General features: G+C 41.8%; 1 protein-coding gene and 1 pseudogene across 1 annotated transcript in view; one reads left to right on the forward strand and one right to left on the reverse strand.

The window, feature by feature from the left end:
* Positions 1 to 14,320, reverse strand: part of DNMT3L (DNA methyltransferase 3 like) — a 28,369-nt gene extending 14,049 nt beyond the window's left edge. The window contains 7 exon segments of the mRNA XM_032220382.1: positions 1,607 to 1,778; positions 2,494 to 2,606; positions 3,987 to 4,066; positions 4,679 to 4,723; positions 5,368 to 5,439; positions 9,951 to 10,043; positions 14,266 to 14,320. Coding sequence (XP_032076273.1) covers positions 1,607 to 1,778; positions 2,494 to 2,606; positions 3,987 to 4,066; positions 4,679 to 4,723; positions 5,368 to 5,439; positions 9,951 to 10,043; positions 14,266 to 14,320 — 630 coding nt within the window.
* Positions 14,321 to 16,393: 2,073 nt separating this feature from the next.
* On the forward strand, positions 16,394 to 16,847 carry LOC116510731 (annotated as a pseudogene).
* Positions 16,848 to 17,308: the final 461 nt, after the last annotated feature.

The following is a 17,308-nucleotide window of genomic DNA, read 5'->3' on the forward strand; positions in this document are numbered from 1 at the left end:
AGCCCCATGTAGAGCACATTGCAGTACTCCAGCCTAGAGGTCACAAGGGCACGAGTGACTGTTGTGAGAGCCTCCCGGTTCAGGTAGGGGCGCAACTGGTGCACCAGGCGAACCTGGGCAAATGCCCCCCTGGTCACAGCTGACAAATGGTGTTCGAAAGTCAGCTGTGGGTCCAGGAGGACTCCCAAGTTGCGGACCCTGTCTGAGGGGTATAATGTTTGACCCCCCAGCCTGAGAGATGGAATATTTGCCAAATTGGCGGGAGGGAAACACAACAGCCACTCGGTCTTATCCGGGTTGAGCACGAGTTTGTTAGCCCTCATCCGGGTTGAGCACGAGTTTGTTAGCCCTCGTCCAGTCCCTAACAACTTCAAGCCCTGGTTCATCACGTCCACCACTTCATTGAGTTGGCACGGGGCGGACAGATACAGCTGGGTATTGTCCGCATACTGGTGGTATTTTATCCCGTGCCGCCGAATGATCTCGCCCAGTGGTTTCATGTAGATGTTGAAAAGTAGGGGAGACAGGACCGAACCCTGCGGCACCCCATATGTTAGGGGCCTAGGGTTCGATCTCTGCCCCCCAACTAACACCGACTGCGACCTGTCCGAGAGGTAAGAGGAGAACCACTGCAAAACAGTGCCTCCCACCCCCACCTCTCGCAGTCATCGCAGAAGGATACCATGGTCGATGGTATCGAAAGCCGCTGAGAGGTCAGGGAGAACCAGGATGGAGGCATGGCCTTGATCCCTGGCTCTCCAGAGGTCATTGGTCAATGCGACCAAAGCGGTTTCTGTGCTGTAGCCAGGTCTGAAGCCGGACTGGAATGGGTCAAGATAGCTGGTTTCCTCCAAGGCCCGCTGGAGCTGAAAGGCCACCACCTTCTCAACAACCTTCCCCACAAAGGGGAGGTTGGAGACTGGACGGTAATTGTTAAGAACGGCTGGATCCAAAGATGGTTTCTTCAGGAGGGGTCTCACCACCGCCGCTTTAAGTGCGGGGGGAAAGACCCCCTCCCGAAGGGAGGCAGTAATAACCGCCTGGATCCAGCCCCGTGTCACCTCCCTGCTGTTGACAACCAGCCAGGAGGGGCATGGGTCCAGTACACATGTGGAGGCACTCACAGCTCTCATGGCCTTGTCCATGTCCCCAGGGACAACATCCTGAAACTCAACCCAGCGATGGTCTGCCAGATTATCCCCTTGTGCCTTGGCTGGATCTGCAGAATCGGAGTCCAACTCCGACCGAAACCGAGCAACTTTGTCCGCCAAGAACTGGACGTACTCTTCAGCCCTACCCTGCAAGGGGTCCCCCGTATCCCTCCTATTTAGGAGGGAACGAGTTATCCTAAACAGGGCGGCTGGGCGCGACTCGGCGGAGGCAATCAAGGTGGCAATATAAGATCTTTTTGCCGTCCTAATTGCCCTGATGTAATCCTTGATGCACGATGTTAAAAGTGCTCGGCTCGATTCGGATTTGTTGGATCTCCACAAGTGCTCTAGGCGTCTCTTCCGGCGCTTCCTCTCCCGGAGTTCCTCGGTGAACCAATTACAGTTAATTTAAAGCCAAGCAATACTTGAATGTTTTTAAATGAGTTTTTCCTTACGGATTCTTGATCATAGAAATGTTTCAGAACTGCATGCCATTTTATTCTCCTCTTTAGCAATCCATTTACATATTGAGGTGCACACATGAAGCATATCCAGGTAGTTGTTTCTTTTATTTCTTCTGCACACCCAGGATAAACAAGGGTGTCCACACATTCTTCACAAAAGCATCTAAATAAATTTAAAAATAAAATTGTTTAAAGGCACAAAGTATTATTTTCTTGTTTTGTTCCCTGAACAGCTGAGCCTTGCTGCATTCTGTTAAGTATATCTGGCCTTTTTATAACATAGTTTGCTGGTCCCAAGAAGTGCTATTAAAATACCTTTGAGGTATTTTGTATGTTTGGCTATTTAAGAGTATACAAAAGACTCTTAAAATCTATTACAAAACTTTGGCACACACCTTAGTATGTGGAGATCAGGGAGGAAGCATACTGTAAGTCCCAGCATACTTTGCCACTAACTGTGCTGATTGGGGTTCCTAAACTCATAATTCAGGAATATCTAGAGGTTTATATTTTATCTGCATTAGAGTTACTAATTGCCAAAAAAGGTGACATGAGTAGGGAATAGTCTTAACTGCAAAGATTAGTTGATGGGGTTTTTTTTTCATGATGGTTCATTCCCTATTAGAAAGAGCACCACTTTCTACTTCATAACATTTGCTGTCAAATAAGCACATCCAGCAAATAGATGAATATTATGATATTAATTTTGATGATTTTTAATAAATAGGATTTCACATGCACCATCAAGTCAAGTAAAGTAAAAGAATATTTTATCCCCTCCCCTTTCCATTTAAAGTCTCATTGCAGAACAAAGACTTTTTCAGCTTCACACTTTGTAGCATTTTAAACTTTCATTTGTAGCATTTGCTATTGCTCACTTGTGACATGCTGAATGATCACACATTATTAGAGTTTTGCCCCAGCAGCAGATGGTACAATCAGCTTGGTAGCCATCATCATCACACAGGAAGAATCTTTCAAAAAACCTTTCCTTATAAAAAGAACAAGGACACAAAACGTATTTCATAATACTATTTTAATTCATAATACTATTTACTGAATACTATATGAACGTAATTCATAATATTGTTTACTCGTAATTCACACACACGCACATGTACATTTTAGCCTGTTATAAAACACTTTAAAATATTGTAGGCTAAAATAATTAGTCTCATTTTATAAATAGGAAGTGAAGTCTGAATATAGTTTACTTAGAAAGACTACTTGGATTGTTAGGCATTTCCAGTGATGCTGTAAATGACTACTGTATTAATACTAAATAGGTATTACAAATAATACCAACACCGCTGATCATTCCCACTAGCTTCTTCTATTGCTACTTCAGTTAACATCTACAAGACATCCATTTTAGTTTTATTTTCAAGGAACACTAATTGCTTCTCAGCCATATTGCTTTCTTGACCCAGGATCAAGATATAAAATTGAGTAGCCTTAGCATTCTGATAACATCTGATCCTGTATTGATAGGTAACTTCTCCGAATAGTTTCATGTTTACAGCCTGTTGAATAGAATTGGAGAAAGCCCTAAATGCTGTGGCTTCAGATATTTCAGGGGCCTGAGATACATTCCCATCCAAGTTGACTTAAACTGCCCCCTCAAAAAGGAGAAATACACAACTCATTGCCCCCCAGTGCTGAAGAATACCATGGTTAATGGGGAGGGAGGGGGAGAGGAGGGAGGGATAGAGGGAAAGAGAGAAGGGGAGAGAGGGGGGGAGAGAGGGAGAGAGAAAGAATACTGAAGGAGAATATTAGAGATCAGTTAAAATTCTTTAATCCAAATATACTATCCCAAGGAAATTAACAATGTCAGCTTAGCCATAAAATATTTAGAAGGCCAAGGAATGTTGATAAGTTAGGAATAATAAATATTGGGAGTTGAATAGAGCTTTCAGAAAGCAAAAATAACTCCCTGAAAAGAAAACAGTCATGAAATATTACCCCTTTCTTCTTTCTAACCCCTTTAGTTTTATAATCCTGCCTCATTATCTCATGTTTGTACCCCATGATTTCATTGACCTTCCTAGGAATATGAGCCAATCAAATATTTGCAGTTGTCGCTAGCTGAAATATAGTAAATAAATAGGATTGTTTAATCTCCAGTTAATCACATTAAACACCAGAGTAGCAAAAAACAACTTTTGAAGCCTTTTGGAGGATTTCTGCAATCTCTTGGTCTCAGATAGTGCATCTCTATGCCATAGAAGAAGGCTAGTATTAACTCTATGCCATGGCTAGTAATTCTTACATCCCAGAGCCAGCAGAAAGATTCACTATGTTGGATGAAGGAGTATGACTCAAGCTAAAAGAACAGAAGCAGAAGTGATCAAGTTTGACAGCTACTCACCGAACAAGGAGCACACATTCCGCCATGAAACAAAGGATGTTGAGTGTGAATCTCAAACCCTCCACAGCATATACAGATTTCTTCAAACAAAACAAAACCAGGAAGATTTAACTTGAGTAATCTAATCTAATGCCACAGATTTCTGTGATTTGATAATGGGATTTAGCATTTTATAAGACACAGGAAGATTGGATTAAGACATAAAACATCAATCAATTTTTTAAAAAGGGATATGTGTATTAAAAAAAGAATTAAAAATGCAATGCTGCTTGAATAATATCCTTGTATAGTATTAATAGCAAATACAAATGTATTTGTACCTAAAATGTGTATATATTGTAAGTCAACATACTATCAACATAAACTTTATCATATACAGAGTACTCTTTTCTGTTGAATCTTTTTCAGAATTTGTTGGCAAAGATTAAGTATTTTTTTCATTGCCTCATTTTTTTGATCAAAATGAATAATAAAATGGGCATTGCACTGTATTAATTTATTTACAATCTAGGTGGAGAAAGAGCAAGTCCTGTCTACAGAACTCAGGACAACAATTTTAGAAGCTGTAATAATAAAATATCTTTTGGAAGCTGTTTAACTGAGGATAGATATCCCATTTACAGCAATTCATGAAAATACAGTAATAACAAAAACAACAATTGAATTAATAGGTAAAAACATTAATATCTTACCTTCAATATGCCTCTCATTATATTTCACTTCATGTGCAATATTTTCTACAGAAAAAAGAATAGGCACTTTTCACATAGAGCTTTTGAATTAGTTTTCACTTGAATTAGTCTTTAATTCAGTGTAAAACATATATTGAATAGAATGTCTGTTAAATATTTTCTTTGAATTCATTTTTTAAAGGTTCTAAATGAGGAGGATCTTTCCGATCACAGGACAAATAGGTTCACACTCCACACCATTAAAGTGCAGAATGATAATAACAACGCAATGAGGTTTTTGTCATTTGTCTTCTACTGCCACACCCTACAGATACTTCTGTTTATGATAGTTTCTTCCTATAGGCCAAAAGCCTTTTCTGCTTCATGTTGTGCTGTACAGCTACTCCTTTAGGAACTATTTCATGTAGCAACTGATTGCAATTATAACAGTGATGGAAAAGTAACTTTGCAACCAATCCTCACATTTGCAAAATTAACAAAGGAAAGTAAGATCATAAGCAGAGTTATGGTTTCACATAGTGATTGCTTCACTTAACTACCAAATTGCCAGTTCCAATTGTGGTTTGCTGCAGTGCAAAATTACAGTCAATATACTCAGAGCCCATGGATGCAAAGTTTAGTTGCTATTCAAGGTGCACTGAGCAGAAGAAATGGTAATTCATCTTGGGAAAAACAAAATTAGATATTACCTTTACTTAACTTAGAGGTGCTTATTTCTTCCACAGAACTTGAAGAAATGTCAAGATCAGAAGTGTAGCTCTCTATTGATACAGATAAAGATATAATGAGGGAAAAGAAATTTCTTACTTTATATAGTAGTTTAAGTAAGTAAGATATGTACAGCAAATCTTACTTAAAGCATTATCAGTTGTGATCATGTAAAATGTCTCAGAATTAAATTGAATTTCAGATCAAAATTACACTTGTGATAGGCTCCAACAGCCAGAATTCCCAGCCAAAAAGCCTATGTTTATGCTGTATGGGAAATCTAGAAGTCTGGAACCACATTGAAGAAGCCTGAAAAAAATAATCAATTTATTTGAAATGTAGGAATTAGTCCACTTTATTTCCCCTGGAAACATGTTTGAACTTGGAGAGGTTTTGGAATACCTTCTTCTAGAAATTTTAATTATGCCTGAAAGTTATCAATGTAGAGAAATAATCAGTGAATCCTTCAGCCATTTTTAAGCTAATTCTCCGTCCCAACTCTATACCAATATGTCCACATCATGAGCAGCAACGTGTGCCAGTCATGGTTTTATAGGTTATACAGTGGGTCTTTCTCAAACTGTCATCCTCTAGATTTGTTGGATTACAACTCTAATAAAAAAATAAATAAACAGATTGTGATGTCTGGAGATGATGGAAGTTGCAGTCTAGTTCAGTATCTCCCTAGGAAAAAAAAGGTGAGTGTTGGTGATAGAAGATTAGATTCTCAAGGGAACAAAACTAACCCTTTGTAGACCAGACAGTCAATTCAGAGAGATATGTTGTCTTCCTGGAGCAAAAATCAAGGATATGGCTGAGAACCTAACCAAAATAATAAAACCCACACCCTTTTCTACCTTTTTCTACCCTTTTCTACTACTACATGTAGGGACCAATGAGACAAAAACAAACCTGAAAACAATATTGAATAAAAGCAGCTAGGCAAAAAAGTTAAGGTGTTAGGTAGTTTTTGTCATCTGTACTGCCAATGAAAGGTCAACATCCAGTAAGAGAATAAAGGATTCTAGAAGTAGACCAATGGTTAAAGGGTTGGTGTTGCCAAAAGAACTTTGGATTCCTGAACTATGGTCTGCATTACCTCCACAATGGGCTTTTGGCAAGGGATGGGTTGCACCTCACAAAAACTGGGAAGAATGTTTTTCAGAAAACGAGTGGCTCAAATTATCAGGAGGGCTTTAAACTAAAATTGAGGGAGGAGTTGGGTTAAAAAACCCAGACCCCATAAAAGAGGACGTGGAGTGCACTATATGTAAAAGACCACTATACTGCTACAGAAATGCATGAAATATATATATATATAATATATATATATATATATATATATATATATATATATATATATATATATGTATATATATATATATATATATATATATATATATATATATATATACACACACACACACACACACACACACACACACACACACACACACACACACATTGCTCCTGGAAGCACGAAGCCGAGCAAACAAGCCTGAAGATGACGAATGAGACTTCGTCGAAACGTCGCCAAGACACTTCCAATTTTACGTGGGAGAAAACCCGAATAACCAAAGACCTACATATATACCTACATATATATATATATATATATATATATATATATGTATGTATGTATGTATGTATGTATGTATGTATGTATGTGTGGTGTGTGTGTGTGTGGTGTGTGTGTGTGTGTGTATGTACACATTGCAATCTCTAGAATTTAAAATATATTTATATAATTCATATAAAATATCATCAGAGTGTAAAAACTACCATTAAAGAGATATCTGCCTTTATACACTATTAGTCAATTTGGCCATTGCGCATGTGATAGGCACATCCACCCACCTCCCACCTGTAATTACCACTGTCATTTTTACTACAGGTTTGGTGGCCGAAAATGTTTGTGTCTTTGCCTAATGGCTAGCAGAGGCTAACAAAAGCTAAGTGAGCAATATATTTTAAGTTCTGGAGATTGCAATGTCTGTTTCTTCTTTTATAACTACACCTGGAACTTATATTTTTAGATTAATTCTATATATATATATATATATATATATATATATATATATATATATATATATATATATATATATACACACACACACACACACACACACATACATACATACATACATACATACACACACACACACATACATACATACATACACACACATATATATACGCATACATACACACACATACACACATACATACACACACACACACACATACACATACACATATATGTCTGTGTGTGTTTTTTTATTTGTGCTGATAAATAAATAAAGGGAGACTAGTATAGATATATTTCAAGCTATTTAGCTCTCATCAGCTAGCCATACCCTTACTGGGATTTGAACCTATGGCTAGCTGATGAGCGCTAAATAGCTTGAAATAGATCTATACTAGTCTCCCTTTATTTATTTATCAGCACAAATAAAAAAACACAAATATAACAAAGGCAACAGTAAAAATATTGGGTTTCTGTCGTGATGGGCTCTTGTGACGAGCTGATTGACAGATGATGGAAGCAGTTAGCTTCCTCCCATAATTGGGGCTTACCAGGGGTTGTAAAAATCAATCTATCTATCTATCTATCTATCTATCTATCTATCTATCTATCTATCTATCTATCTATCTATCTATCTATCTATTGTTTTTTATTAACCATATATATAATCTCCAGAACTGTAAAGCCTACAAACTTGAAATTTGGTACATATATTCCTCTTGGCTTCTAGGTGCTCAGTAACAAAGGATTTTTCAAAATGACCATCAGATTATTTGTATTTCTTATATTATTAACGTGCTTTGATGCTAAGGAGTTAGACGTTTTAATCCCCCTCTCAATCTGAAAAGAACTCTGTTCCAACTGCCACTTGGGCATCAGTGTGGCCAGCATGTGACTCATCCGGCCTGCGGGCGGGGAGTTTAGACATTCTACTCTCCCTTTCCACCTGAAAAACACTCTGATGCTAAGGAGTTAGACTGAGAGAGAGAAGGGGATAAGATAGGAGAGGCCTCTGTGGGGCATGCCTAGGGAAAGAAGGAGATAAGAGAGAATCAATGGGGCCAGCCTGAGGGAGAGAAGGGGAAAGGAGAGGATTCTGTCAGGCAAGCCTGAGGGAGAGAATGTGATAGGAGAAGATCAATGGGGCCAGCCTGAGCAAGAGAAGGGGAGAGGTGAGGCTTCCGTGGGGCAAGCCTGAGGGAGAGAAGGGGAGAGGAGAGGCCAACCTTAACTACTCATTAATTTTCAAGCTGTGTCAGTATAGATGGCAAGCTCAAGATCCAGATGGATCTTGATAGACTTGGACACTAGATCACAAATAACAAAATGAAATTCAATGTACAGAAAAATATAGTCTTGCATTTAGGCAAGAAAAATCAAAAGTACAAATATAGACTGGGAGAAACCAGTCTTAATAGCAGTAATTGTGAAAGGGGTTAGAGGACAACCAATTAAATATGAGCAACAGTGTGCAGTAACAGCCAAAAAGCCAATACAATCTTAAATTGCATTAACAGAGGGATTCAACCAAGATCACGTGAAGTACAAATACCATTCTATAAAGCCCTGTTAGAAATGGTGTAGGGTCTCCTGCTTGGGTGGGGAGTTGGACTAGATGGCCTACAAGGTCCCTTCCAACTCTGTTAATCTGTTACATTCTGTTACTTCCAAGAATTTAGAGCTGCCTCTAGGTTACAGAGAGGTGGAAAGTTTCTGCTGTTCTTCAGTCAATACTATGGCTCTGTCAAATGTGCTTTCTTCACCACACTTTGAATTGTTTAACCAAATCATGGAAATATGAAGGGCTATGTGACAAGAACCCACCTAATTTAGCCTACTACTAAAGCCATGACCCAAGGGAGTGAGCTTGTTTACAAATACCAATTCTGAGACAAGGAGTTGTGAGAAAAAGGCATTGGCTTTGTTAAATTGATTATCAACACCAGTTCCATCACTCACAGTGAAGAGACATATAACTCTGATAATGTATAGGGGAGCATTACTGCAGGAAGAGATAAACTTACTAATGAACAGAGTTCTTTTTAGAGCCAAAAAATCCTCTCTGAGTACAGTGGTTATTGCTCAAGTTCTAAATAACACAAACAAGCAAAAGGAGATTTCAAAAAAGTCCTGCAAAATGGAATGAATTAGACATTACTAACACCATGAATACTATCTCATAGTTGTTCACACTTAAGTACATTTCAGATGGGGAGTGAAGAAGCAATCTCCCCTCCACACTCCTGGCAATTTCTCTTGGTTGCTGGAAAAATAAGGTGCAGATTCAAAATTTAGGTGGTTGATGCAAGTGTACCTGCTTTCAGCTGCCACAAAGCTCATAAATATTCCTGGCTAGTTTGTATGGATATTTCTGCTTTAATACAACCATTGCTGCTAAGGATGATGCCTGGAAGTCATGGCTGCACCAAACACAGAAGGGCAATGATCTCCCATTTCTTATTTATCTTCGGCTCATGTCACCTCTTAATGTCTATCTTTCATCATAGCTTTTAAATCCTGCTTGGAAAAAGTCATTACTTGCGTTTGGCCCAAGCAGACTGGCAGGAAGTGTTCCTTCCATTGAACTGACAGAGATGATCTCAGGAAAATGTCTATCCTCAAATGTCAAATCTGAAACAGAATGGAAAGGGGAGGGGGGAAAGAGGAGACACCAAAAAAGATGAACTACTATATGAACTATCCTTTATTCATTTAGGTTTAGAATACTGCTCAAGCCCAAGGAGACTCCAAACTGGTTAATGTCAGCCTCTGCTTTGCTGCTGCTTCGGCTGCCATTGTAACGGGGAGGGGGGGGCATGGTATTTGGGAGGGGAATCATGATGTGCTGGAGGAAGATTCTAGACGCTGACCTGATCATCTTACTGCGCATGTGGAGGGAGTTTCCTGTCAAGGTTAACTGTCTGGCATTTCATCGTGGTAACGTCTTTTGAAGTTATCTCCCACCTGACAGTTGGGTGCATTATAATTGGAATATGGACTGGGGTGCCAAAGGGAGGGGATTGAATTATACATGATATTCTTTGCTTTCGCGCCTAATTAGCCAGATTCAGCTTAGCTTTGCTACTGTTCGTTTATAATTAGTAAAAGTATACTTGATTTCAAACAAATGGAGTTGAGTGGTTTCTTTCTTGATTATTAAATGAAGTTGCAGGTGACAATAAGCTGAATCTCAATCGCACCCATCCCAGAGTGAACAACTTCTGAGGGGGGTGCCCTCACAAGAAGAAAAGAAAATGTCTTTGCATGAAAGCGACCAGGAGGAAGAATGGGGGCAGCGGCGGGACCATCTCTAACAGAAAGACTGGCCGAATTGAGAGTGGAAGAACCTGCTGTCCGTCCCAGATGGACTTGGGGTGTGGGACAGAAAGAGGAACTGGAAGAATTACAAGCTGGAGTCATGAGAAGGAGGCCAAAGAAAAAACCAGCGGATAACTGGAGTGGCACTGGAGAAGAAGACTACAAAATCTCCCACGCCATGAGGCTCCTCGAAGAGGCATGGAGTGAACGTCGAATTCGAGAGAGAGCTGTGGAAAGCGAGCCGACAGAGGAGTTGGAGAAAAGGTACTCAATGCATGGCTTAAGGGAAACTGGAGGGGCCGAAGGGGGATGTGCACAAGAAAACCCAGATCCAGCCTCCCCCCCTGTGGCTAGAGACATTCCAAGAGCAGGGGGGGGGCAGGCGACGCCAGATGGCTAAGGTCCCACCCTTAAGCGTAAAATATGATGGAGACCCCAGAGGCCTCGGGTTGTTTATTATTCAGGTCTGGAATTATATGGAAATATATGGACCTAATTTAGAGACAGATGAAACTAAAGTGAGAATGGTGTTAATGGCTTTGGAGAAGAAAGCGGCCGACTGGATGGTCGGGCTACATAAATGCAATTCCCCTCTCCTGAGGAATTTTGATGAATTTATGGCAGCCATGAGAAGGTTCGACGACCCTTTGACCGAGCGTCGCGCTAGGCTGAAATTTACGGCCCTTAAACAGGGAAAGAAAACTGTGCCTGACTATGTGCAGGAATTTCAGGAACTGTCAGCCTATATGAGGGGGTAGTTGGAAGAGGCCTTGCTGGATCAATTCACTGATGGCTTGGATAAAGATGTTTACCAGCAATGCATAAACAGACGCCTTCCTCGTTGTTTAGAAACTTGGTATGAAAACGCGGCAGACGTGGAATTGGATTTAGTCAGATTGCGTTGCATGAGAGAGGGAGAAGTTGAGAAATCCCCCCCAGCACCTCCTAAACCCCCCTGCCCAAGGAGTGAAGGCAGGGGAAGTTTTGAGGGCAAAGCCAAGCCTTTCGCTTGTTTCCGCTGTGGAAAGGAGGGGCATCGTGCTATGAATTGCCGCATCAAACTGACTCAACCCGCTCCATCCCCCCAGAGGGAGGGGAAACCGGAGGAGACTCCAAGCAAGAGGAGGGAGGCTGCCTTCGCTGCTGAGAATGTTTCTCGACGCTTCGAGGCAGAGGAGGAGGGGGATGGAAGCCCCAGCCCATCTGACGAATCTGATGATGAGAATTCTCAGTGCTGGGTAAGTTCCCGATCTGGTCCTATGCTTATCCCAATTGAGCTTAGAGTGCCCTCTTCTGGTGCAACAGAGAAACTTTTAGCTCTATTAGACTCTGGGTGTTTCCGTTGCATGATAAGCCCTGAGATGGTGGAGAAACTGGGCTTAAAATGAAAGACTTTAAAAGTCCCTATTGCTTTTTGCCAAATTGATGGTTCTATTGCGGGAGGCGGCCCTGCTCATTTTTCCACTGAACCCATTGAGATGTGGATGGGTACCCACCAGGAATTAATTACTTTTATTGTGGCCCCTGGGATGGACCTGCCCCTTATCTTGGGACTCCCCTGGCTCCATAGATGGAACCCGCGCATTAACTGGAGAGAGGGTTGGTTACGGATTCGAACAACCACACCCCCTGAGGGGAAAGTTGAAACTCCAGCCTCTGATACTACTACCCCCACACTGGCAGCCAGGGGGCAGGAGAGAATTGAGGGGGAGGAAAGAATTCCAAAAGAATATTGGGACCTCAAGGATGTTTTTAGTGAGAAATCTGCTGATAAATTGCCCCCTTACAGACCCACAAATTGCACCACTGATATTTTACCTGGAGTAAAGCTTCCAAAGCCCCAAATATATTCAATGTCCCCTAAAGAGATGGAGGAAATGAGGAAATTCATTGATAAAAACTTGGAAAGGGGTTTCATTGAGCCAGCAAGACCCAAGATACCAGCGCCAGTATTGTTCAGAGAAAAGAAAGATGGCTCCCTCAGATTGTGTGTGAACTTCAAAAACTTGAACTGCATCTTAGCTCAGAACCTGTACCCATTACCACTGATGAAGGACATGCTGGCCCAACTGGGGAAGGGCCTTATTTTCACTAAGTTGGACTTAAGAGAAGCATACTATAGAGTCAGAATTAAAGAGGGGGACGAATGGAAAACTGCTTTCAACTGCCCCCTTGGTTGTTTCCAATTTCGAGTAATGCTGTTTGGCCTACAGGGGGCACCAGCAGTTTTCATGCAGCTGATTAATGAGGTTTTACATGACCATCTTTACAAAGGAATTATCGTCTATTTAGATGATATCCTTATTTACACGGAAACATGTGAAGAACACGTGAGGCTTGTTCGCACAGTGCTAAAAAAACTCTGGGCGGCTGAACTCTACGCCAAATTATCCAAGTGCGAATTCCATCAGGAGAAGGTTGATTACCTGGGCTATCACATCTCACACAGGGGTATTGAAATGGACCCTGCTAAGGTCAAAGCGGTCACTGAGTGGGAGGCTCCTCGTACACGTAAGCAATTGCAAAAGTTTTTGGGTTTTGCTAACTTCTACCGTCAATTTATTCCCTCCTTTGCTAAGATAGCTCTCCCAATAACTAACCTCCTTAAGTCTAAAGGTGGGGCGAAACCCAAACCTAGCAAGCCGCTGGATTGGACTATGGACTGTCAAGCTGCTTTCGAGAAGTTAAATTGCCTTTTTGCAGAGGAACCAGTTCTCAAACACCTGGACATGGACGAACCTTTTGTGGTCCAAGCTGACACCAGTGATGTGGCTGTGGGTGCTGTACTACTTCAAGCTAATAGCCAAGGTAAATTACAACCCTGCGCTTACACCTCTCGCAAACTGACCGAGACGGAGAGACGTTGGGCCATTTGGGAGAAAGAGGCTTTTGCTGTTCACTGGGCTTTGTCCACGTGGCGCCATTTTCTGGAGGGTGCTAAACACCCTTTCGAGCTGTGGACTGACCATAAAAACTTGGAAGCTTTGAGAATGCCCAGAAAACTTTCTCCTAAGCAGATGCGCTGGGCTCAGCATTTCAATAGATTCAATTTTACCTTCAAATACATTCCAGGGGGGAAGAATTTTATGGCTGATGTTTGCCAGACTCCCTCAGTACAACTGTTCTAAGCTCAGTGTGGTCCAGCCTGTCATTCCCGCAAAGAGCCTTGCTGCTCCTGTTGTTACTAGACGTCAAGCAACTTCTAAGGTGGAGGTCAGTCAGGACTTTCTTTCTAACCTAAAAAAGGCCCTTACTGGAGATGACTGGTTCCAACAGCACATGAATGAATGCACTATGAAGGATGAATTGCCTTGGATTGGGGCGAAGTTATATGTTCCTGCGTCCATTAGACCCATTGTTCTCCAATGGGCTCATGACTCCTGGATGGCTGGGCACTTTGGGCTCGTCAAGACTCTACACCTTGTCAAGCGGCAATTTTGGTGGCCCTCATTGAAAAGGGACATTGAGACATATGTTGCCAGTTGTCCCATTTGTCCTGCCGCTAAACGCCCTCCGGGTAAGCCCCAAGGGTTACTCCAGGCGGTGGCTCGGCCAGTGGCCCCGTGGAAGAAGATCTCCATGGATTTCATTGTCGAACTTCCTGAGAGTCAGGGACACACTGTTATTTGGGTTGTTATGGACTTATTCTCCAAACAGGTCCATTTCATCCCTTGCTCCGAGATCCCCTCTGCTAAACCTTTCGCTAAGATGTTCATCTCTCATATATATCACTTGCATGGGGTGCCTGACCACATCATTTCGGAAAGGGGTGTTCAGTTCACCTCCCTCTTCTGGAAAGAATTTCTGAAGCGGATTGGCTCCGCCCAGGGGCTAAGTTCCTCCCACCACCCTCAGACTAATGGGGCTTGTGAAAGGACTAATTCTGTACTGGAACAATATTTACGTTGTTTCATCAACTCCCAGCAGGATGATTGGGTGGATTTGTTGCCGCATGCTGAGGTGGCTTACAATAATTCCGTCCACAGCAGCACTGGTTTTACCCCTTTTCGTGTGGTGTTCGGCCAGGATTTTGTACCCATTCCTGAGATTCCTCACGAGCAGCCGCAAGTGTCGTCGCTGTCCGAGTGGAGTGATCGCCTTCAGGACATTTGGCCTTTGGCTCTCCAGACACTGGATGCTGCGCACCGCGCTCATAAAAAACAGGCTGATAAGTAATGGACTAAGCCCTATGAGTACAAAGTTGGTGATCAAGTTTATTTATCCACTAGATTTCTTCAAACGCCCCAGAAATAGAAGAAATTGGGGCCCAAATATGTTGGCCCGTTTCCCATTGTCAAGATCATCAACCCTGTTTCTGTCCGACTCCAGTTGCCTAAGCATCTCAACCGGGTTTACCCTGTTTTTCATGTTAATCTCCTGAAGCCTCTCTGCACTTCTTCTTTGAGACCACCTCTCCCTCCTCCACCCGCTCCGCTTTTGATTGAGGGTGAGCAACATTTCAAGATCCGTGAGATTCTGGACTCTCGTAAACGGCGAAACCGTGTTCAGTACCTAGTGGCTTGGAAGCATTTCCCCCCATCTCACACTGAATGGGTTGACGGGTCCCATGTTCGGGCGCCTCGTCTGCTCCACAAGTTCTACTCTGCTTATCCTGACAAGCCCTAATTGTCGAACAATCCCCTAATTTTTACTTTCTTTTGTTTTTTTTCTCTCTCCCTTACCATTTCTCTCTTTTATGTATTGTTGTGTGTCCGTTTGTTTGTGTTGTTTTTGTTTCTACAGGTCTGACCGCCCTTTTCTGGAGGAGGGACGGATGTCAGCCTCTGCTTTGCTGCTGCTTTGGCTGCTATTGTAATGGGGGGGGCATGGTATTTGGGAGGGGAATCATGATGTGCTGGAGGAAGATTCTAGACACTGACCTGGCCATCTTACTGCGCATGTGGAGGAAGGGAGTTTCCCGCCAAGGTTAACTGTCCGGCATTCCATCCTGGTGATGTCTTTTGAAGTTATCTCCCACCTGACAGTTGGGTGCATTATAATTGGACTATGGACTGGGGTGCCAAGGGGAGGGGATTGAATTATACATGATATTCTTTGCTTTCGCACCTAATTAACCAGATTCAGCTTAGCTTTGCTACTGTTCGTTTATAATTACTAAAAGTACACTTGATTTCAAACAAATGGAGTTGAGTGGTTTCTTTCCTGATTATTAAATGAAGTCGCAGCTGACAGTTATATACTTAAAAACAGAGAAAGAAAAAAAGAATGAAAAAAGAACCATAGCTTACAATAGCTCATAAAAAGAGCACCTGGAACTCAACAAATGCCTTATCCACAGAAATTGGGGAAAAGATTTGTGGAACCCTTGTATGTTAGCTCACTCAAAAGATAGCAATCTAGTAGTATTAGTGGACCACCAGTTGAACAAGAGCAAGAAGAGTTGAGCGAGGGCCATAGACACTAAGTGGGTTTCTCACATCAGGACTGAAGGGACTTTTTAATGTTGGAGAGGGAGGTGAGCTGGAAAAGGACCTGGAGGAGGACTTCCAATCCAAGGATAGTAATGATGTGATGAAAGATGTTTTACCTCTTGATGGAGAAGATGAAATGTCCAGAAAGCCCAAGAAATCAAAAATAAAATACACTATAGCTTCTATTTTCCATTTGTTCTTTCGGGTCAGTGCAATAATTGTCTGCTTACTTTGTGAATTGTAAAGTAACAACTATATTGCCTGTATGGTGACAATCATCTTACTTCTATTGTGTGACTTTTGGGCAGTGAAGAATGTCACAGGGAGGTTGATGATTGGCCTCTGATGGTGGAATCGGGTTGATGATGATGGCAAAAACACTGGGTGTTTGAAGCCAGGAAAGCATCTGCTCAGGGGAGGAAAGCTATTTCAGAAGCAGAGTCCAGAATCTTCTCGTTAGGATTAATTACATGTTCTTTACTCTGGGTGATTTTTGCCTTCAGTGCCCTATTTTCTTTCAAAGTTACCGTAAGTGGCTGGCAATGGTAATTATAGGTGTAGCATTGCAAGGAGTTAATATTTATGGCTATATTTGGTGCAAAATGGGTAGCAGCACCTGATTAGCGCAGCAACTTTCTACTTGGGAAGGCAGTTCTTGTGGCAGGCCATGCCCAAGGACAACTAAGCAGTATCTTGGGGTTCATGAAGAAAATTACCTGCCATTTTCAGTCCTTATGGAGAAGGGGGGGGGATATTTCTTGGGCTCTGTACAGGAAATGTATAATCTGTTTATGGATTTTTGTAATTAAGTATCTCATTTAAAAAAAGAGCAAGAAGAGTCACACAGCAGGCAAAAGCAAGCTTTGGGCGGTATTAACATAAGTGATGTAACCTACTACTAATAGTCTTTGCACTGGATGGATTATTCTGCACTGGTTAGACAGCACCCAAAGTACAATGTCTAGTTCTTGGCATTCAAAAAGGGACATGGAGAAAGAGGAGGAAATCTCAGAAGAGCACTCCAGGGGCATGATAAGGGATCTGAAACCAAGCTCTGTGAGGAACTTTTGTGCTAAGGCTGCCAAAAAAAAAATCCACAACCCCCGCCCACACAAAAAGAGAGATGATATGGATCTATAATAGTTT

This window comes from Thamnophis elegans, chromosome 6 (genome assembly GCF_009769535.1).
Source record: "Thamnophis elegans isolate rThaEle1 chromosome 6, rThaEle1.pri, whole genome shotgun sequence".
Lineage (NCBI taxonomy): Eukaryota > Metazoa > Chordata > Lepidosauria > Squamata > Colubridae > Thamnophis > Thamnophis elegans.